Source organism: Podarcis muralis, chromosome 16 (genome assembly GCF_964188315.1).
Source record: "Podarcis muralis chromosome 16, rPodMur119.hap1.1, whole genome shotgun sequence".
Lineage (NCBI taxonomy): Eukaryota > Metazoa > Chordata > Lepidosauria > Squamata > Lacertidae > Podarcis > Podarcis muralis.
In genome coordinates this window covers 19,928,090-19,950,817 of record NC_135670.1, presented here as the reverse complement: position 1 = coordinate 19,950,817, position 22,728 = coordinate 19,928,090, and the positions used below count along the sequence as shown (strand labels likewise).

General features: G+C 47.8%; 2 protein-coding genes across 2 annotated transcripts in view; one reads left to right on the top strand and one right to left on the bottom strand.

The window, feature by feature from the left end:
* Positions 1 to 5,188: 5,188 nt before the first annotated feature.
* On the bottom strand, positions 5,189 to 16,265 carry SPRING1 (SREBF pathway regulator in golgi 1). Its single transcript, XM_028709671.2, has 5 exons — positions 15,670 to 16,265; positions 11,395 to 11,551; positions 9,075 to 9,226; positions 8,558 to 8,671; positions 5,189 to 7,645 (listed from the first exon to the last, which is right to left on the bottom strand). The coding sequence occupies exons 1-5, from the start codon at positions 15,778 to 15,780 to the stop codon at positions 7,562 to 7,564; spliced, it is 618 nt and encodes a 205-aa protein (XP_028565504.1). The 5' UTR covers positions 15,781 to 16,265; the 3' UTR covers positions 5,189 to 7,561.
* A 66-nt stretch (positions 16,266 to 16,331) lies between these two features.
* RNFT2 (ring finger protein, transmembrane 2) overlaps positions 16,332 to 22,728 on the top strand; it is a 30,530-nt gene continuing 24,133 nt past the window's right edge. Inside the window, exons 1-2 of the mRNA XM_028709670.2 lie at positions 16,332 to 16,395; positions 18,976 to 19,438. Of these exons, the coding sequence (XP_028565503.2) occupies positions 19,356 to 19,438 (83 nt within the window). The 5' untranslated portion in view covers positions 16,332 to 16,395; positions 18,976 to 19,355. The remainder of the gene's footprint in view (positions 16,396 to 18,975; positions 19,439 to 22,728) is intronic.

Sequence of the window (22,728 nt, the reverse complement as noted above, 5' to 3'; positions counted from 1 at the left end):
TTTTGTTTTGACTATGGCAGACCAACACGGCTACCTATCTGTAACTTAACTGTTATTGTCACTGCTGCAGATGGATTACATGTGGAATTTATTCGTAACTCCGGTAGTTTTAAACAGCGTTTCAAGCTTAATGACGACGTGAAATGTGCCTGAACTCCATCCTATTTTGCCAGTGTGTCCTAACAAGGATGGCGAAACTGAAGCTCTCCTGATGCCACTGGACTACATTTCCCATCCAGCCAGCATGGCCAGTGGTCAGAGATGATGGGAAATGCAGTCCAACATCTGGATGGCTTCAGGGGCCCCATATGGGTTCTGTAACTATCCAGATTATAAAGCGAGATTCTTTGGCTCTAAAGAATTACAATTCCTTCCAGTCCCAGCTAGCATGGCCAGTGAGTAGGGATGATGGAGATTATCAGCCAAAACATCTGCTGGCCAACAGGCTGGAGAAGACTGCATTAGACCAGGCATAGGCAAACTCGGCCCTCCAGATGTTTGGGACTACAATTCCCACCATCCCTAGCTAACAGGACCAGTGGTCAGGGATGATGGGAATTGTAGTCCCGAACATCTGGAGGGCTGGAGTTTGCCTATGCCTGCATTAGATGTTCACAGGAAACATCTCATGCCTTCCGTTATGTGGCTTCACATCTGCATGCCTCCAGCGTCTTGTTGTCGGACTCATCCACTTAGCATGCAGGAGCTAAACGTCAATGATTCAGATCTAATCAACTATAAACAGAAATGGGAACAGAACTGAATGACAGATTTAAAACATCTTCTGGGTTCTGCTGAGCTGAAACTCACTGAGACCTCTAGATCTACATACCTGTATTGGAAAGCACTCCTGTAATATACTATAGGGGTTGCTGCCCCCCCATGCTCCGCTTGCAAACCCCTTTGCTGACCCATTTGCCCCACAACTGGACACACAGTCTTCTTTTTACACCTGACCAAACACCCTTCCCTTTATGCCTCGTTCACACACCCATTGCCTATCCCCTCACAGCTGACTCCAACCCCCTTAAAAGGAGTGTGGGAGATACTTTGGAGAGTGGTTTGGCAAGCTTGCCGTCTGCCACCCACGCTGCTTGCTCACTCGCTCATCTGCCTGCCTCCTATTCTGTTCTTACGTTGGAGTGTCCGCCTACTGGTGGCCATGCAAACTGCAGCATGACGCCAGCCTTACATTTTTATGTATTTGGGAGATATACTGTAAGCTGCACTTTCCTCCTTCCCCCAACCCCCTACACTTAGCAACATGCTATAAACCCCAACCTTTGGAATATACCCTTGGATAAAGCCATTTCCCCACCACAGCAGTTTGTGAGCAGACCAATCAGGCAGAATCCCATTCCTCGTGCCAACAATTAGGGGAAAATTCTGGCACGTCCATCACTTGCTACTTAAATACCGCATGAATAATGTGCGACGGAAAACTCGGCAGCCAAACTGCTGCTCCCTGTCTATCAGCGGCTCATTTAATCAATGGAGACATTCATCCTCATAACATCCCCAACTCACATTTAATTTCCATTGCGTTTTCACTTGGTAAAACAGGGCACCGCAGAGGCTTCCCTATAAATGTTTTACAGTCTGCCTGGTAGCTCTCATGGCTTACCTTCTCATTTCACATCCCTGGCATAAATTGCACACACAAAAAAAGGATGCACAGTTGTTTTCATTGTTAACTGCCAGAGCCGGTAATGGGATAATCCCCGATGTCTCAGCTGAGATCCCAGTTGCGACTCCCCTATGAGGAAAGGTTACATAAGAACATAAGGAGAAACTGCTGGGTCAGTCCTGCTCTCACAGTAGCCCGCCAGAAGCCCCAACAGAAAGCCTGCAAGCAGGACTGGAGTACAAGAGTAACTCTCTCCTATAGTGTTCATAAGCACTGCTGCTTCCATCTGTGGAGGGAGAGCATAAGGAAGCAGCATTTGGGATACAGGTGTCCTGCCACTTATGTGGGGGTTATGTTCCAGGCCCCAGTGTGTATAAAGTACAGTGGTGCCCCGCAAGACGAATGCCTCGCAAGACGAAAAACCTGCTAGATGAAAGGGTTTTCCGTTTTTGAGTTGCTTCGCAAGACGATTTTCCCTATGGGCTTGCCTCACAAGACGAAAACGTCTTGCGAGTATTGCGATTTTTTTTCGCTTTCCCCCCACTTTTTCTAAGCCGCTAAGACACTAATAGCCTTTTAGCCGCTAAGCCTTTAATAGCCGCTAAGCTGCTAAACCGCTAATAGCGCTAATCCGGTAAGCTGCTAATAGGGTTGCTTCGCAAGACGAAAAAAACGCTAGACGAAGAGACTCGTGGAACGGATTATTTTCGTCTTGCGAGGCACCACTGTACCGTATTTTTTGCTCTATAAGACTCACTTTTTCCCTCCTAAAAAGTAAGGGGAAATGTGTGTGTGTCTTATGCAGCGCATGTAGGCTGCGCAGCTATCCCAGAAGCCAGAACAGCAAGAGGGATCGCTGCTTTCATTGTGCAGCGATCCCTCTTGCTGTTCTGGCTTCTGGGATTCAGAATATTTTTTTTCTTGTTTTCCTCCTCCAAAAACTAGGTGCGTCTTGTGGTCTGGTGCGTCTTATAGAACAAAAGATACAGTAAAATCGTGTAAAGTGGGGAGCACCACACTTTAATAGGGAAGGTGTGCCGGGAGAGAGAGAGACTCATCTAAAATAAAATAAAATATAATCAATGAGTCTACTCTGAATAGGTCTAATATGGGACATAACCTTTATTGTTGAAGAGCAGTATATAAATATTATAAACAAACAAACTAAGGTGGGGAAATCTGTGTGACCAGAAATCCATCCGATACCACATTTGGAGTTTTTGCATAATAAACTCACAGCTGCTCAGTTCTCCAGAGCAGCGATAACCGGGATTGACATCCCCTTTTGTCCCAAAATGACACATCCATTCCCATCTCCCTTTCCTGGAGCAGATCCTGCCAGTGGGAGAATAATGGGATTCTGGAAAGCCATTTGTTATCTGGCATGATGACGGCCTGCTGAAGATGTCGTCCCAGCTGGGTTAACAGAAAAATCAACATCTCCATTTGATTAAGTGGCTGCCAGATGACTCTCACCTTGGTGGGTCAGAGGGCAAGAAAACAGGGCAGCGTAGCAACTTCCCGGAGCATCTTTCCGTCCTTTCTTTGAGAGCGAAAGATCTTCATTTCTTCTGCAGTCATAGAAGCACCTCGCAGTAGCTTCCAGCAATTCAGCTTCCTGGGACAGCTCAGAGTTTTCTAGTATTATGAGAGAAGGCTTTAAGATACCTGTGCCATTCACCTCTGCCACATCATTGCTATTCACCGAAGGGAAGTATGGTAATTGGCGCTGTGGTCTAAACCACTGAGCCTCTTGGGCTTGCCGCTCAGAAGGTCGGCGGTTTGAATCCCCGTGACGGGGTGAGCCCCAATTGCTCTGTTCCAGCTCCTGCCAACCTAGCATTTTGAAAGCATACCGGTGCAAGTAGACAAATAGGTACCACTGTGGCGGGAAGAAACGGCATTTCTGTGCGCTCTGGTTTCCATCACGGTGTTCCGTTGCACCAGAAGCGGTTTAGCCATGCTGGCCACATGACCCGGGAAACTGTCTGTGGACAAACGCCGGCTCCCTTGGCCTGAAAGCGAAATGAGTGCCTATGACTGGACTTAACCGTCCAGGGTCCTTTACCTTTCTACTTTTTATTCACTTTCCCCCCTGCAACTAATAGAGCCATTCATACTACAAAAAGCTGGAATAATTTACGCCAGGGTAAATTACACTGGTGGGACTCACTCTCAGTAGTGTTGTGGCAAAGGACGCGGGTGGCGCTGTGGTCTAAACCACTGAGCCTCTTGGGCTTGCTGATTGGAAGGTTGGTGGTTCGAATCCCCATGATGAGGTGAGCTCCTCTTGCTCTGTCCCAGCTCCTGCCAACCTAGCAGTTCAAAAGCACACATGTGCAAATAGATAAATAAGTACAGCTGCGGCAGGAAGATAAACGGTGTTTCTGTGCACTCTGGCACTCATCACTGTCTTCCATGTGCCAGTAGCGGTTTAGTCATGCTAACCACATGACCCGGAAAGCTGTCTGTGGAGAAACGCCGGCTCCCTCGGCCTGAAAATGAGATGAGTGCCACAACCCCATAGTTGCCTTTGACAGGACTTAACCGTCCAGGGGTCCTTGACCTTTTACTTTAGTGTTGTGGCAGTTTCAGAAGTGCAGGATCCCTTTGCGATAGCCACAGCCACACACTGTTCTAAGATTATACAACCTCCTAAAATTTTGCAATAATCCTGCAATATTAGAAGGTTGTATAGTTAGGGATGCATTGCTATGAATGCAGATTGTCCTGTGTTGCCTTTCAGCTATATCTATTTTCTGCGCACGGACCTGGACCAATCCAGCAACTTCTTTCAGAGTGGCTTGACATTCCATTGTACGTTAACAGAACTTGCACATCATTCTCTTGAAACAGAAGCCCAATATCTTTTCAGGGTTCCTAAATGCTTAGCACTGAAGCAGCACTCTCTCAGTTGTGTAGCCCTTGCAATTGAAACATCTTGCATGCCTGGAAATCTGTGACCCTCTAGAACAGCATTCCCCAAACTTGGGTCTCCAACTGTTGTCAGACTACAACTCCCATCATCCCTAGCTAGCAGGACCAAGTGTCAGGGATGATGAGAATTGTAGTCCAAAAACAGCTGGAGACCCAAATTTGGGAAACCCTGCTCAAGAACGCTGTTCTTTTAACCTTAGGTCCCCAAATGTGTGTGGACTACAATGCATAGCATCCTTGATTGTTAGGCTAAGCTGGCTGTGGATGATGGGTATTGTAGTCCACCTACATCTGGGGACCTAAAGTTGAAGAACACACTGCTCTAGCCATTTACTGAACTCGTGCTGCCATCAGCCCCAACCATCACTATCCGTGGTCAAGGATGATGGGAGCTGTAGTCCAAACAACATTGGGAAGGCTCCAGTTTAAGATCCCAGACTTACTGGCTTGTGCTGATGGTATCTAGCATCCAGAAAATCTGGAGGGCACCATGTTGGCTATTGCTGCCTTCCTAGGGCAAACAAGGAATGACTCCTTATTCAGAAAGTCCACCGCTGGGGTCTCCCGCCAGCACCCATGTGTGTGAGGAATATTTCACCATTCAATAAACAGGAGGAGAACAAGTTTAGTTTGTGATGGAGTGTATTTAGTCATTTGTTTCGCTCTGGAAGTGGGAAAATCAGAGGTGACAAAGAGTATTCCATGATCAGTAGAAGATTAAAGCTTTCTGTGGTCAGAGAGAACTCATCAGCTGAGTTTAGGACCCTTGGGCAGAATGCTACACCACCTGTGGGGAACTCTCTGGGCCTCGAGATGCCGCTGAATCACAGTTCCCATCAGGCCCAGCAAGCATGGTCCATGTTCAGAGATGATGGGAGTTGTAGTTCAGTAACATCTGGAGGGTCAGAGGTTCCCCTCGCCTGCTCTACACCCAGGGGGCTCATTCCAAGGCTACCTGATGACGTCACAGGAGAGGAAAACAGCTGCATCACAACACATGGATTGCCTCCCCATCTCCAGATGCCACATGGAGCAGAAAAGCATCTTTAGTGGGGTAGGAGAGCAGGAAAAACCCACATCTGGCAACCACTGCACCCCTTTGGTTTCAGATAGTACAGTCATACCTCGTTACGTTTGCTTCAGGTTAAATCTTTTCAGGTTGCGTCCCGTGGCAACCCGGAAATACAAGAAAGGGTTACTTCCGGGTTTCGCCGCTCGCGCATGCGCTGATGCTCAAAATGACATCACACGCATGCGCAGAAGCGGCAAGTAGCAACCTGCGCACACGCAGGTTGAGTTCTGCTCATGTTGTGAATGAGGCTCCGAAACGGATCCTGTTCGCAACCAGAGGTACCACTGTACATGGGTAGTACACGTCTTAAAAGCCCAGATATGGTGACTCATTTACCAGAAGTAATGTATTTAAGTGTTTTCTCGATTCTGACCAAACTAAGCTTCCTAGAGCACAACACATACCAGGAGACTGACCTGGTCAGAATTGAGTGGATACTTCCAGAGTTCATGCCAAATCAGGCATAGGCAAACTCGGCCCTCCAGATGTTTTAGGACTACAACTCCCATCACCCCTAGCTAGCAGGACCAGTGGTCAGGGATGATGGGAACTGTAGTCTCAAAACATCTGGAGGGCCGAGTTTGCCTATGCCCTGTGCTAAATACATGACTTCTGGCAAATGAGTCCCCATAGCTGCTAGAAGGCTGTGAGAATTTTAAAGACTCGCCTACCCATGTACTACTTGAAACCAAAGGGGCGCATTGGTTGCCAGATGTCAAATACCTTGGCATTATTTTCACGTCTCCTACCCCACTACTTGGGTCATTCACTGCTTCGCTCATTGGGTTGGCACGGCAGTAGCAGAGATCTAGAATTGCAAGCATCTGTGCCCTATGTACTACATTTATAGGGTTTTTTTCTTCTTCTTTACTTTCCCCCAATCAACAGTCATCTAATCACAGTACCACAACCCACTAATCCCTGCTGGCTGAATTTGACAGGTGGGTGGGGGCTGCCCACATGACGATCACCAAACATCACAGCGATGTGGAGAGCGAGGCTGATCATCGGTGCTTGTGAAGCCCTGTGGGAACAGCTCTGATCAACTGACCAGCGGTGCCTGTAAATCCCATTTTTTTGCGACAGCCGCCTCTTTAGGCGACACCAGGTGGGTGGTGCTAGGGTAAAACAGCTCCCTGGTCCCGATGGGGAAGCCTGGTGGGTCCAGATAGGTCCGCAGGCCAGGGATTTCCACCCCGGATATGCAGAGAAACCTCAGCTCTATTTAGCTCCAAAGCCAGGAAACGGTGCTATTTGCTACCACCCCCTGCTGGCAAGCAACAGCCAAATCAATTCAAAGATCAGATCATGAGGAACGAGATTAATGACAAAGCCTGGAGAAAAATCTAAAGCGAAGTGCTTTCCCTGTCCCATCTTGGACCAAAGCCACCAACAAGATCCTGTAACCAGCTTCTAGAACACCCTGCAACATGTTTTGAGCCGTAGTGTCATCCCAATAAATAATTTGTATTTACACAGAATGGTTTGAGGACGTCTCTCGCCTGCAAGGAACCAAGCATTGCTCTCTCATCTAAAGGGACCTTTTGCCTTTTGTCATTCACTGTGTTTGTTGGCCAGGCCAGAGAGAGAGAGAGAGAGAGAAGGCCCACAGGCTATGGGGAGAGACACACAACTTCTATTATGTTCGTATCTCAAAATGGAGGCAGGACTGACTGTAGCCACGATGCCGCGTCTGAACACAGTCCTTTGGCGACAGCCGACGGAGGATCTCTCGCTGCCCTCATCCCATTTTCGAACTGCAGGGAGGCAGCGACAGGCGGATGAAAGAGGCTCTTTCCTGAAAGGCTAAGTCGGGTGCCGAAGCACAAAGGCAGGTGTCCGAGCGTCCTCACAAATGTCCCCGTTCCACAATGGCGAACGCCTCCGGTCTCTCTCTCCTTGCTGCCACAGTCCCCTTGCCGCTATCACACTGGCAGGAGGTCCGGAGGGTACTCCCCGTAGCAGTATTTCGCAATGGGGTTGCGGTAGGTGTTCTCATGCTGCACGCTCTGGGCAAGGGGAGAAGGGGGGGGGGAGATATATATTTGTTAGGGTGGGGGAAGAAGACAGAGCACATGCAGGGACGCAGATTTGGCAGGCAGCAACAGAGTGCGGCCACCAGTTGAATGACGGAGCGCACATCTGTCGTGGATGCTGTGGCCGAGATTCCTGCATTGCAGGGGGTTGGACTAGATGACCGCTGGGGTCCCTTCCAATTCTACGATTGTATGCTTTTCATGCATAAAACTGCTGCTGCCATCAGTGCTGGAAGGAAGACCTGCTCCCTGCTGCAAAGCCCATTTCCACCTGGCCTAGGGGCGGGGCCCAGACTCACCTGGAACAGCTTAAAGAGGCTCCTGGGAGACCGGAGGAACATTGCTAGAACAACTCTTGGGTTGGGGCAAGTGGCTAAAATGTTTTTAAAGGTTTTAATTTATTTTGATTCCTCTTTTTTGTTTTTGTTGGGTTGGTTGGGGTTGGTTAAATGTTTAGCTGGGGTCGGCAGTTATTTTAATTTGGGTATAACTGTAAATGGATTGTTATAGCTATTATTATTTCTATTGATTTATTGGTTTCTTTATAGTCTGTATAAGATATTCTGCTTTTTAATGTTTGATGTTTTCATATATGCTGTAAACCACCCAGAGTGACTGGGAAAACCTAGCCAGATGGGTGGGCTATAAATAAATTAATAATAATAATAATAATAATAATAATAATAATAATAATAATAATAATTGAAATCCCAGGCACCCCAGTTTAAAACAGGGTTTCCCAAAATGGTTGCTATTGATCCCCTCTGCCCGCCTGACAGGTGGGTTGTCTTGCTCATCTGTTGAACTTAACCCACCAGGAGCAGGATGGGAGCAGAGGAGATCATGACCTGCTGCTCAGTCAGTCCCGCAGACCTCTCCCCGTACCTGCGAGGAGGTCCTGCACTTGGCCAAGCACAACTCAAAGTGATCTTCCACAGCCATGAAGAGGTTCCGGAAGGCGACCGCAGCTCGGTTTAGAAAGTGCTCCAGGAGCCGTTGCTGGGGGTTAAAAAAAGAAAGAAAGATGGAAGTTAGGTGACAACAGAAGAGTTATGAAGGCAGCAATGGCACAGTGGAGGAGAAGGAGCGAACGTTCTTTGGAACCCCAACCTCTGATGCGGCTTCCAATTGGCTGCAGGAAGCTCCTTACTTTTTAGGAGGAAAAAAGTGTGTCTTATGGAGCAAAAAATACGGTATGTACATAGAGGTGTATGTGTGTTGAAAAAACAGCAGATGGCAAAGGAAATCGAATGACCTGCTTGAGCCCTGTAAGTGTATTCCAACAGAGGGCATGGTTGGCTAGCAACCTGAAGGGAAGCACTCCTGTGGTGGAGGAGGTGGCAATGCTGCGCTGCAACATTTTGCTGCAGGTGCCCAGGGTTCATACCAAAACCCACCGTACCTTGTTGGGCTGCAAGCAGCAGGAAACGCAGGCTTCGTAGATGCTGCAGCATCCGTTGGGCAAGCAGCTCTCGCAGCTGTAGAGCTTTGCACTGGGGGCTTTGACGTCGCAGCAGCCGTTCATCAGCAAGTCCTTCCGTTCGCAGATATAACCTAACCCCCCCCCCCAAAAAAAAAACACACCAGAAGAGATATTGAGGACGGAGACAGCACTTGACATTCTAGACTGTTTGAAATCAGAGTGAAGAGACAACAAATATCTACAGTGGTACCTTGGTTCTCAAACTTAATCCATTTCGCAAGTCTGTTGCAAAACTGAAGCGCTCCAAAACCAAGGCACACTTTCCCAAAGAAAGTAACGCAAAACAGATTAATCCATTCCAGACTTTAAAAAAACCCCTAAAACAGCAATTTAACATGAATTTTACTACCTAACAAGACTATTGATCCACAAAATGAAAGCAATAGTTAATGTACTGTACTATAAGATAAATAAGACAGTATTGTAGATGATAAAAATTAAAATTCATTTTCCCCCCCTTACCTGCACTGATGATAGTCATTGTTTGGATGGGGGGCTTTTATCCATTTCCACAGTCACACTATCAATCAGTAGCTGAACTGGGTTCCACACAGTCACAAAAACAAATTAACCGAAAAAGCCTCAAAGACAAAACCGCAAAATAAATAGCAAAAACAAAAGCGCCAAACTTAATCCGTTCCGGAAGTCCGTTTGATTTCCGAAATGTTCGAAAACCAAAGTGCAGCTTCTGATAGGGGCAGGTGCCCCAGAAATAATAGCTGACAGCTGCATCGGTTGTTCGGCTTCTGAAAAACGTTCAAAAAGCGGAACACTTAATTCCAGGTTTTCGGCGTTTGAGAACCAAGGTGTTTGAGAATCAAGGTACCACTGTACTATATTAGGGAAAGCCATAGAACATAGAGTGCTGACTTGGGCATAGAGTGCTGTCATTGGCCCCTCTAGCTCAGAACTGTCTACACTGACTGGCAGCAACTCCCCAAGGATTCAGCAGGGAGCTTCCCCTAGCCCTACCAGGGATTGAACCAGGAACCTTTTGCATGCAAATCCAATGTTCTTCCACTGTGCTACAGTGGCGTGGTGCTTATGGCTGCGTTTACACAGCAGTATATTGCGTTTCCCCCTGCCAATTCCTACTGAGCACTTGAGCTTCCACAAAACTTAAATGCCACTTCCAGGGAAATGCTGTGCAAGTTTAGCACTTGTTTCCTTGAAATCTGCTTCCAGGAAAAACCCGGTTGCAAATAACATGGAAATGAAGAGCTAAAGTTGTGCTACATTCCACTATTAGGGCCAGGAGACATCTGGTTTTCAACTTTGTTAAAGCTAAACATCGTGACGTACTGATCTATCACAATGTTTGAAAGAAGGATGGAGCTAGGGAGAAGCAATTGGCTGGCTTCATGGTTTTCCCCACATGGTGATATTTTGCACAGCACACACTCACATATCATGATTTGCAATATATTGCCAGGTCAAAAATTATGAAAACAGTATCATTATATGGACTTGAAACTGGTTTTGGATGATATATCGCCCATCCCTAACATGCATCATGATTTGTGATATATTACCAGGTCACGCGGGTATATTACCAGGGACGCGGGTAGTGCTGTGGGTTAAACCACAGAGCCTGGGACTTGCCGATCAGAAGGTCGGCGGTTCAAATCCCCACGACAGGGTGAGCTCCCGTTGTTCAGTCCCTACTCCTGCCAACCTAGCAGTTCGAAAGCACGTCAAAATGCAAGTAGATAAATAGGTACCACTCCGGCGGGAAGGTAAACTGCATTTCCGTGCGCTGCTCTGGTTCGCCAGAAGCGGCTTAGTCATGCTGGCCACATGACCTGGAAGCTGTACGCCGGTTCCCTTGGCCAATAAAGCGAGATGAGCGCCGCAACCCCAGAGTTGGTCACGACTGGACCTAATGGTCAGGGATCCCTTTACCTTTACCAGGTCAAAATTTATGTATCCAGTATCATATATGGATTTAAAACTGGTTTATTGATATCTCACCCAGCCCTATCCCCTGTATTACTGGAAGTGGTTTATTATGTTATGTAAAAGCTCAGGCACAAGGAGAAAATGACAGCATTCTTTTCGCACAGTGGCCAACCAGATGGAACGAGAATCTCTCTCCGCTTGCGACTCCCGACTCCCAGGAACTGGTACCCAGAGGCATGCAGCCTCCATCGGGGGAGATGGAACACACCTCTCATGTTTCACCAGTCCTACGCCAACACTAACCGCTACACCACACCACCCTTGGAAGAGGGAGCCTCACCCAGTTCATCTGTGATCAGCAGCTTCCCCTGGACAGAGTTCCGGCACTGGTTACTGGGCTGGCTGCCATTCCCGGAGTTGAACTGCACTTTCCACGCGATCGGGTGATCCTCGTCCTGCACCTGGAGGAGATTCCGATCTCGTACGGCTCGCTCTTCCTGAAACGGAAAACAGAGGAGCATGGGAAGCAAGCTACAGTCCTGTCCTGCCGATGCTGCCTGAAGCTGCAACAGGGGAGAAGATTTCAAAAGGTCATTTTGTGCATTGTATTTTTCTGGGTGGGTTGCCCGTGCCTCATTTCAAAAATGGGTCTCACAAGCTGCTACATCTGTGAATTTAAAGAGCACACAGAGACCATTTTGCAAGCTGCCCTTTCAGCCAGACTGCTCCTATGTTTTGATTTGAATCTAGCCCCTTTAAAAAAAAACACAACAACCCCCCGCCTGAGCTATGGCCACCATCACAACATAAATTTATTTATTTTTATTGAATTTACATTTTACCAAATTCACATTCCATTACGTAATTCCATAACCAAAAGCATTGCTCACACTGAGCATTGACCTCCCCCCATCCCACATTCTGGCTTTCATAAATAGTCACTTATATCTTAGCATTTCTATATCCACTTATTTACCTTCTTTTCTTCTTGATAAACTTCACCTCATTAAATGTAAATCAGTTCCCTATGTTCGCATTACAAAATATTTCAACTCAAACCTACAAACGTTTTCAAATGTTTACAATGTTCTTTCATATATAATATAAATTTGCTCCAGTCCTTTTGAAACAGTTCGTCGCGTTGATTTCGGATCTTCCCCGTCAACATTGCCAATTCTACGTATTCTATCATCTTGGTCTGCCATTCTTCCAATGTTGGAAATTCCTGCTGTTTCCATTTCTGGGACAAAAGTATCCTTGCTGCCGTTGTGGCATACGTAAACAAATTTACACCATGACCATAAATTTAATAATAATAATAATAATAATAATAATAATAATAATAATAATAATAATTTATTATTTGTACCCCGCCCATCTGGCTGGGTTTCCCCAGCCACTCTGGGCGGCTTCCAACAAAGATGAAAGATACACTAAAATGTTACATATTAAAAACTTCCCTGAACAGGGCTGCCTTCAGATGTCTTCTGAATGTCAGGTAGATGTTTATCGCTTTGACATCTGATGGGAGGGCGTTCCACAGGGCGGGCGCCACTACCGAGAAGGCCCTCTGCCTTGTTCCCTGTAACTTGGCCTCTCGCAGTGAGGGAACCGCCAGAAGGCCCTCGGCGCTGGACCTCAGTGTCCGGGCAGAACGATGGGGGAGGAGACGCTCCTTCAGATATACTGGACCGAGGCCGTTTAGGGCTTTAAAGGTCAGCACCAACACTTCGAATTGTGCTCGGAAACGTACTGGGAGCCAATGTAGGTCTTTCAAGACCGGTGTTATATGGTCTCGGCGGCCGCTCCCAGTCACCAGTCTAGCTGCCGCATTCTGGATTAGTTGTAGTTTCCGGGTCACCTTCAAAGGTAGCCCCACGTAGAGAACATTGCAGTAGTCCAAGCGGGAGATAACCAGAGCATGTACCACTCTGGCGAGACAGTCTGCAGGCAGATAGGGTCTCAGCCTACGTACCAGATGGAGCTGGTAAACAGCTGCCCTGGATACAGATTTGACCTGTGCCTCCATGGACAGCTGTGAGTCCAAAATGACTCCCAGGCTGCGCACCTGGTCCTTCAGGGGCACAGTTACCCCATTCAGGACCAGGGAATCCTCCACACCTGCCCGCCTCCTGTCCCCCAAAAACAGTACTTCTGTCTTGTCAGGATTCAACCTCAATCTGTTAGCCGCCATCCATCCTCCAACCGCTTCCAGACACTCACACAGGACCTTCACCGCCTTCACTGGTTCTGATTTAAAAGAGAGGTAGAGCTCTCTTTTAAAGCAAACGGTCATGGCTTCCCTGAAAGAACCCTGGGAGGTGCAGCTTGTTAAAGGTGCTGAGAGTTATTAGGAGATATCCTCCATGTTCCCCTCAAAGACCTACAATTCGCAGTTTCCTATGAAGAGGGAGTAATGGATAAACCACTCTGCGAAATGTATCATGAAGCAGCCCCTGCAAAAAGTTGGGACGATTGACTTTGTAGCTCCTTAGTTTCAAACTATATTACTGAGCTAAGCAATGGGCTTGAAGTATGGAACTGAGGCAGCCGAGCACCCAAGAGGCTGGTCATCCGTAATGCCAAATTCCCCTTTGAATCTCGCCCCTGCTATGGGTTCACTCTATTGCCTTAAAGCAAGGCCCTCAGGCCCTTCCACTCACATCCGCAAGATGGTGACCACGTTGACCGACCTTTCAGGGTGATTGTGTAAAGAGTTCAACAAAGGTGGAACGTGAAAAGCACACTGAGAGCACACTGAACCCCTGAGAGCTCTATTGCAGGGATAGCCAAGGGGGTGCCCTCTATATGTGACGGACTGCGGCTCTCACCTTCCCGGACCATTGGCTGTGCTGTGCTTTATACAAATGCTAATGTTTATAAAACATAATGTTTAAAGCTATGGTTTTCCCAGTAGTGATGTATGGAAGTGAGAGCTGGACCATAAAGTGCGGCAAGAGTATTGTTAGCTGAGAAATGGAAACAAGAAGAAATTCCGACGAAAGAAGAATGGCAGACGAAATTAATGGACTATGCAGAATTGGACAAAATGACAGGAAGGATTCGAAACCTGCGGGACCAGAGATTTACAGAAGATTGGAAGAAGTATATGAATTATTTGAAGAGCAACTGTAATCAACAAATTACGCTAGTAGGACTACAAGAGGTTTTATAAGGAGAAATATATGAAGTGTTACAAAGTAGAAAAAGATAGAGATACAGTGGTGCCTCGCAAGACGGAATTAATTCGTTCCGCAAGTTTTGTCGTCTTGCGATTTTTTTCGTCTTGCGAAGCATGGTGTCGGGAAAGTTTTGGAAAAGCTTCAAAAATCACCAAAGTCTTTAAAAACCTCAAAAAAGCCTACCACACCGCGTTCTATGAGTTGCTCGAAGTCAAGTCGCAACTGTATTAACGGTGTTAAGAAAAAGGAAACAAACTTGCAAGACGTTTCCGTCTTGCGAAGCAAGCCCATAGGGAAAATTGTCTTGCGAAGCAGCTCAAAAAACAAAAAACCCTTTCGTCTAGCGAGTTTTTTGTCTTGCGAGGCATTCGTCTTGCGAGGTACCACTGTATGAGCTTTTGTGTGCATGCACACGTATCTGAAGAAGTGTGCATGCACACAAAAGCTCATACCAATAACAAACTTAGTTGGTCTCTAAGGTGCTACTGGAAGGAATTTTTTTTATTTCATTCTGAAGGAAATCAGCCCTGAGTGCTCACTGGAAGGACAGATCCTGAAGCTGAGGCTCCAATACTTTGGCCACCTCATGAGAAGAGAAGACTCCCTGGAAAAGACCCTGATGTTGGGAAAGATGGAGGGCACAAGGAGAAGGGGATGACAGAGGACAAGATGGTGGGACAGTGTTCTCGAAGCTACAAACGTGAGTCTGACCAAACTGCGGGAGGCAGTGGAAGACAGGAGTGCCTGGGCATGCTCTGGTCCATGGGGTCACGAAGAGTCGGACACGACTCAACAACAACAGCATTTATAGTATTAGATCCAGGGGCCTTCCAAGTCCATCATCCTGTTCTCACAGCGGCCACACAACCAGCAAGCGGGACACAAACACAAGGTTTCCAGCAAACATTAGGAAAAACTTCCTGACAGTAAGAGCTGTTTGACAGTGGAATTTGCTGCCAAGGAGTGTGGTGGAGTCTCCTTCTTTGGAGGTCTTTAAGTAGAGGCTTGACAACCATATGTCAGGAGTGCTCTGATGGTGTTTCCTGCTTGGCAGGGGGTTGGACTCGATGGCCCTTGTGGTCTATTCCAACTCTATGATTCTATGAACTGGGATTCAGAAGCACTTCTGCCTCCAACGGTGAGAGGCAGCGATGGCGCAGTGGTTAGAGTTTTAGACTAGGACCTGGGAGACCAGGGTTCAAATCTCCATGGCGCTCACATGTGGACCAACTTGGGCGGACTGCTGCCTCTCAGCCTAACCTACTTCACAGAGTTGTTGTGTGAAGGATAATTTGGGGGGCAGGGGAGAACCCCGTCGGCCACTTTGATATATACCGTAAACGCGATCGATACAAATAACAGATGCCGGAAAACGAAACCAGAGAGAGAGAGAGGAAAAAAGGTGTTGGGGCGGGTGGGGGGTCTCGACTGACCTGCTTGAAGGTGCTGCTGAGGAAATAGATGAGGGACAGCCCGAAGACGACCCCCAGGACCCAGCGCTTCCGAAGCAGCCTCCGCCACACCAGGGCCAGAATCTGCACCATGGAGAAGGACTAAGCGGGGGTCAAGGGCGACCCGGAAAGAGAACGGGGGGCGGCGGCGGATCGGGCTCTTCCTTGGCTTGGCTAGCCCACCCGGGGGTCTGGGGCGCGAGGGGGAGCCCGGGAGACCCCCGCCTCATCCCCGGGCAGGCCTCCGGGGGCGATCGTGGGGGGCATGTGAAGGGGAGGGAGACACGGGGTGACCGGGAGCCGCTTCAGAGAGGGTGAACTTTCTGAGCAGCCAAGGAGCCCCTTTCCTTGCTCTCCCACCAAAAAAAACAAAACAAAACCCGCTTCCAAGTTGATCCGAATCGAGGATCCGAATTAAGGGAGCGGCGATCCGAATTAAGGAGATGGCACGGAAAGCAAGCCCAGGGAGTTGGGGGCGGGGGGGCTTCTTCGCCTGCCTTTGTGCGGCGATCGCAGGAACGCCCGGCTGCCTTCCTCCGTCTCTCTCCTCCCTCCCCCCGGAAGCGAGAGGGTTACTTTGTGTCCAATTGAGAACGCTCCGGAGGGAGGGGGTGGAGACGGAAGTCACGTGCGTGGGGGAGCGCGGGGGAGGGAAGGAGGGAGGAGCAAAGAGGGAGGGGCCGATCCGCCTCGCAGCCCGGGGACCAGGTAATATAATGTTCCATCAGGCGCGGAGGGATGGTGATGGTGTATGTTTTTATTCCTCCATTCATTTCTGATCGCTCTCTTGCTTTATGGGTGGCTGGGAGTTCCAAGACGATCGTCTCCTTTCTTGGTTGGAAAATAAAAATAAGCCAGGAGTAAAGAAAGATGGGGGGGGGGAGTTAAGCTTGGGAGGGTTAAGGTTGCCCCCCCTTCATTTGCGCCCCCATCTCATGCCCCTGGCCAAGCAGCAAGACATCCCAGTGTTGAATGCCAGGTTTATCTCTCGCTCTAAATATAGAGGAACATCCAAATGCTTTGATCAAGGGCCTAGATCTCACTGAGGTGGAAAGCCTGGACCACTTCAGGCTGTTGTTTTAGCTGCTGGCGTTAGGGTATATTCCTCCCTACCAAGTTTGGGACATAACAACCAGCCCATCGGGGAGGAGTCTCGACCCAGAATCCTGACCTGCTTGTTCTTGCATGTGCAGGGATAAATTTTGTTTGTATGGATAGGGGAGCGTTCAAGGGGAAAGATGCGTAGCTCAGCAGTTGAGCACATGCTTTTCATGCAAAAGGTCCCAGGTTCATGTCCCCAATGTCGGTAGGACTGGGAGAGATTTCCCAGAGAGCTGCTGCCAGTCAGTGTTTACAAACTGGGCTAGGCAGGCCACAGGTCTGTCTTGGAATAGGGCCTCTTCCTGTTTCAGAGGTGGTACAGTGGTACCTCGGGTTACAGACACTTCAGGTTACATACGGTTCAGGTTACAGACTCCGCTAACCCAGATATATTACATCGGGTTAAGAACTTTGCTTCAGGATGAGAACAGAAATCGTGCTCCGGCGGCGCGGCGGCAGCAGGAGACCCCATTAACTAAAGTGGTGCTTCAGGTTAAGAACAGTTTCAGGTTAAGAACAGACCTCTAGAACGAATTAAGTTCTTAACCCAAGGTACCACTGTATATTAAAAGCACACACTCTCAGTCACCAAAGAATGCTGGAAACTCTAGTTTATCCCTCTCAGATCTACAATTCCCAGCACCCTTAAACTACAGCTCCCAGAATTATGGTGCAGGGGGGCTGTATGATGTTCTCACAGCCTAAGTATGATGAAGGGTGCTGCAGTTATCAAGTTAATTCCACTCACCTCCAGTGAAAAACTACAGCTAAGAACCATATGTAGAATGAGGGGGAAGAATTCTAGACTTGGCATTAACTGGGAAGCTCAGGTAACAGTGATGGGCAGGACATGTTTTTGTTTTTTTTAACCAACATACCAGTTGTGACCCTATCTGGAGAAGATGCATCTTGTCTCAGGTTTTCAGGCGCAACTGAAATCCAGTCTGGACTACGGCAGGTCACTCCATGATTATAGCTTTGTATTGGAAATACTTTTGCATCAGTAACTGTATTTTGCTGTCTGTGCTTTCCTTGAAAGTATTTGTGAATTGCTTTTTTAAATTCTCTATTTATTTGTTTACAGCATTCTTCTGCCATTTGTTAACCTCTAAGTTCATTGGATGGTGCACAATGTTTTCAAAGCAAAGCCATAAAATGTAAAAAGAAAAGAAAAATACACAGTGGTCATGAAATTGCAAACAAATTAAAACAGCACTAGACGAGAACCAGGCTAAAAGCACCAGGAGATGCTAAAAGCAGCAGCGCAGAAAGCAGCGGCGCCCAAGATATAAAAGCCTGTGTTTGGATACGTCTTGGGGACAAGTACTATAAATAGATAGTATAGTTGAAAACCTCAGTCACAGTCAAGGCAGAGAGGTGGTGGGGAGCTGGCATTCGGTTAGAATGGAAGCAAAAGTGTGCTTCCCCCAAAGAATCCTGGGATATGTAGTTTCTGAGGATGCTCTGAACTCCGTGATGGAGATTTGTGTTCCTCATCTCGGGACTATATTCTCAGGGTTCTCTGGGGAGAGGGGATGCTCATTTGGTCAGAGTGGCCTAACAGTCAGCCCCTCTTCCCAAGGAACTCTGGGAACTGAAGCTCTTGAAGGGGAATAGGAGCCTCCTGACAACTCCCAGCATCCTTAATAAACTACACCTCCCATAATTCTTTGCAGAGAGCCATAACAATTTAAGGGGATGCTGGTGATGTTGTGGTCTAAACCACAGAGCCTAGGGCTTGCCGATCAGAAGGTCGGTGGTTCGAATCCCCGTGACGGGGTGAGCTCCCATTGCTTGGTCCCAGCTCCTGCCAACCTAGCAGTTCAAAAGCACATCAAAGTGCAAGTAGATAAATAGGTACCACTCTGGCGGGAAGGTAAACGGCGTTTCTGTGCACTGCTTGGTTTCACCAGAAGCGGCTTAGTTATGCTGGCCATATGACCCGGAAAAACTGTCTGCGGACAAACGTCAGCTCCCTTGGCCAGTAAAGCAAGATAAGCGCCACAACCCCAGAGTTGTCTGCGACTGGACTTAACTGTCAGGGGTCCTTTACCTTTACCTTTTTATAACCATTTAAAGTGGTATCAAATCACTTTACGGCTGTGCTGCGAGAAGCCCTTTGTCTTCTGACTCCCCTCCTTCCTATTTTTCTTGCCTCATTTCTTTTTCCTTTGCAAAATCTCCCAGGGTCGCAACATCTGGAGAACCACGCAGTTGATGCTCCAATCCAGCCACCACTTCTCCATCGCTTTCCTCAAGGACTGCTTCCCTTCCTTGCATCACAAACTTGCTGCGGTCGTCAGCTTTTGATGCAGCTACTGACCTGAAGGATAAGAGCTGACTTCCCTCCAGAGATCTATTTCTCCTGGGCGCCACTATCGCGTTCATCCTGGAGCTTCCGAGATTTGCTCTGTACCCATTTCCTTGTGGTATGATCTTTGTCCAGCCTTCCCAGTAAGAGTTTTGTGCTCCCTGCCACTGAGTGAATGGGGGCCCCGTCTGTGCTGGAGCAGTCTCTCCAGTCCTTGCCACTACTTCCTCGCTGCCACCATTGATCTGCCACGTTAATGTTGAGTGTGTTGTGTTTTAAAGTCTTAAGGAAGATGCAGAGACGGCACAGCAGCATCACGGACAGCCTGCCTCCTGAAAGGTTAGTTCTGTTTTAAATGTACGGCATCCTTCTATCTTAACCACTCACTAGGGATGCGGGTGGAGACACCTGTGCCCTTCCAAATATTGTTGGACTCCCATTATTCTTGAGTGTTGGCCATGCTGGCTGGGGCGGATGGGAATTGGAGTCCCGCAGCAACATCTGAAAGGCCACAGTTTATTTACTGGATTTGTAAACACTTCCAAGCGACTCAAGGTGGCATATGTGGTTCCCCTGATCTCCATTTTATTCCCACAACAACTCTAGGTTAGGCTAAGAGGATTGTTCACAATTAGGCAGGTGCCAGGCGCATTTTGCACCTAGCTATTGGCCATTTGCGACCAAGTGAAGATGCCTGGGTGCCAGGATGGCTTCTGACATCTCCACCATCTGGAGGCGTATGCCTGGGGATCATCGGATCTTGCTTGTTTCCACACACTTAATACCCCATCCTGTAGAATTCTATCTGATCTGTTTTACCTGCACAATCAAAATTTCAGGAACCAAGATGTTTTTTTCTGTGCAGCTTGAGCGGGAGCAGTGAACAACGTGAGAGATCATTGTTGTAGCTTGTCTTCACCCCACTGCCCTGCTCACAGTTGCGAAGAATATTCTAACATTATTGCCAGGTGGAGTTGCGGTTGCTCGGGAGTAAGCAGGCAGGACTCTGACCTGTGTTTTACAGGCTTTATTTTGGTGCGGACTATTTACAGTGAAGAGCCCCAAAGCTCATGTCTGGCTCAATCGCTAGCAGAATCCGGGAGTGGTCTTTTTTTGTACCTCCCCCAGCATAAAAGTTTTGTTACCCCCAACTGTCTCCACCGCTCCCTGCGCCCCAGGCTACTGCGCAGGATGGGTGATGGCAAGGGCGTGCTTTCCTCCCCCTCCGGCTTGCTCAGGAGCAGCGTTAAGGCTCACACTAGCATTCTCTGGTCCTTGCACCTCTTCTCCACTGGAGGTGGGGCTTTTCTCCTCTCTGGAAGAGGAACTGCTTCACAAGATTTTTGGAGGCTCCCTGTAACACAACTGCCCTTCTATTTCTCGCCTCTGAGCTGATGGCAGTTCCTTGACAGTTATGAATGGTTCATTAAGAAAAAGAGATTGGAATCAGCTGATAGATATGTGGACTGTCCCTGGATCAAGTTAGTTTTCTTCTTTTAAGTTCTCAAAGTTCCGAACTTAGCTCAAGGTTGTCATCTGAACTAGCCACATGTTTAACTGAGAATCAATCACAGTCAGTCCATCCTTTGAAAAATAAGACTTTAGAGCCATCTTGCCCCCAAATGGCAACTGGACATTCCGTTTTGGTGACTGTAACCTTGGTTTACAGAGCCATTTGGTGTCTAACTTACGTAACTGAGTTTCTAACACTGGCTAAGAGACAAAAGATTCTGTCCCAGAGTCACCCAATGTGCTTTGTGGCTGAGTAGGGATTTGAACCCTGGTCTCCCAGATTTTAGCTGAGCTCTCTAACCATTACACCACACTGGCTCTCAGTGCTGCCTTAAACAACACATAGGTTTCTAAAAGAGAAGGTGGTGCTTTATGTATCCAAATGGACCCAAACCAGGTATAGCAGGAATGGGGAACTACGACTCCCACCGTCCCTGACCATTGGCCATGATGGCTGGGGCTGATGGGAGCTGGAGTCCAACAACATCCAGGGGGCTACAGGTTCTCTGCTTTATGGCCTAAGCCTGCAAACCTTGCAGCCTGTTTTCATATGAGCCCTTATGTTCTATGGAAGGCGCTGCCTGAAGAAAGTTGCTGCAGAGCCTTCTCGGTGGTGGCTCCGTACCTATGGAACTTGGTGCCAGTGGAGGCCTTGCTGTCCCCCTCAATTCCATCATTGAGCAAACTGGTAAAAACAGAACCCTTTTTGGACTCGGGACTTGGCATGTGCCCCTGTTGCTTTCCCTGTTGTCGTTAATTATTTCACAGAGTTTTGTATATGCCGCTTCATCACAAAAGCCTCCAAGAGGTTTTGTTGCATTTCTTTTAATTGTGGGTTGTTGGTTTAAATATTCTCTTTTAGAATTTTCAGTGCTGTTTTTGATTGGTTGCCGGCAGATTTCAGAGGTGTTATTGAAGTGGCCATGGCGGGAATTTTTTAAAAAATCCATATCACAAAGCAAACTCAGCCGTGTCAGGTTAAAAGGAACCATAAATGCACAACTGCTCCCACCCCCCACTTAAAGATAGAAGTCTTTCTGCCAAGCCTTTCTTGGGTGCCTCATATGGGAGTGTTACCCTAGAGGACCCCCATAGTATTGGATCGGGCTGTTGCGACCTCACCAGACAATTGAGATGCTGTGTACGTGGTTCACATGTTCCTAGGGAAGAGCATGGAGATATCTGTGTTTGTGATTTATTTTTTAATTCCTGAGCCCTGGGAGATCCGATTAGTTGCCCCGTTAATTTGGAGGTGGGGGCATAAAGCCACATGACAAAGTATCTTACTAACTGTTTTATTTCCCTGTGTGTCTTGTGTGTGAACCTAGCCTTTGAGGAGTAGCTATAAAAATATCTGAGAAGCAGTGGCTTTGTGTAACTTGGGAGATGCTTGGAGTCGATAAAGAGGTCCAGTGAGGCTGGTGAACTCCATAGGGGGCCTGCCTGGCTGCACACATTGTTTCTAAACTTGGAGGAGTTGGGGCGCAGGGGATGGATCCACAACCGGGAGAGATTTCGCAGCTCCCATGTGTCTCTTTGTGGCTTCAGACTTTTGCTGATCATCTTCTTCTTTTAACAAGTTGTGTTTTGAAAGATCTTTCTCCTCCTCCACCTCCTTCTTCCAATTACTTTCTCAATCCCCCTCTAAACCACAGTCCCGAGATGATTTACCCATGAGATAATTAGAGCCACAAAACCCACAAATGCATTTAGCTGCAATTCCTTCGTTGCAGCGGGTTGGGCTAGATGACCCTTGGGCCCCTTCCAACGCTATACTTCTGTGATGCTGTGATTTAAAAGCAAAACTGGAACCCTAACAAGTGGTACAGACCCATTTCTCCAGCTGGGAAAGCCTATCAGAACAAAAATGCTGTTGTTTCTGGAAGGTGTATATATCTTGGCGCCTGTTGTATTTTGACTGGGATGCTGTTTCACAGAGCAGGGGTAAAAGGTAAAGGTAAAGGGACCCCTGACCATTAGGTCCAGTCATGGCCGACTCTGGGGTTGCGGCGCTCATCTCACTTAATTGGCCGAGGGAGCCGGAATACAGCTTCTGGGTCATGTGGCCAGCATGACTAAGCTGCTTCTGGCGAACCAGAGCAGCCCACGGAAACGCG

Excerpts from the sequence above, each read along its gene's own strand:
- SPRING1 (XM_028709671.2), bottom strand. The coding sequence starts at position 15,780 with ATGGTGCAGATTCTGGCCCTGGTGTGGCGGAGGCTGCTTCGGAAGCGC. Across the intron at positions 11,552-15,669 it reads TCAGCAGCACCTTCAAGCAG|GAAGAGCGAGCCGTACGAGA; the intron begins GTCAGTCGAGAC and ends TTTCCGTTTCAG. Across the intron at positions 7,646-8,557 it reads AGTGCAGGACCTCCTCGCAG|AGCGTGCAGCATGAGAACAC; the intron begins GTACGGGGAGAG and ends CCCCTTGCCCAG.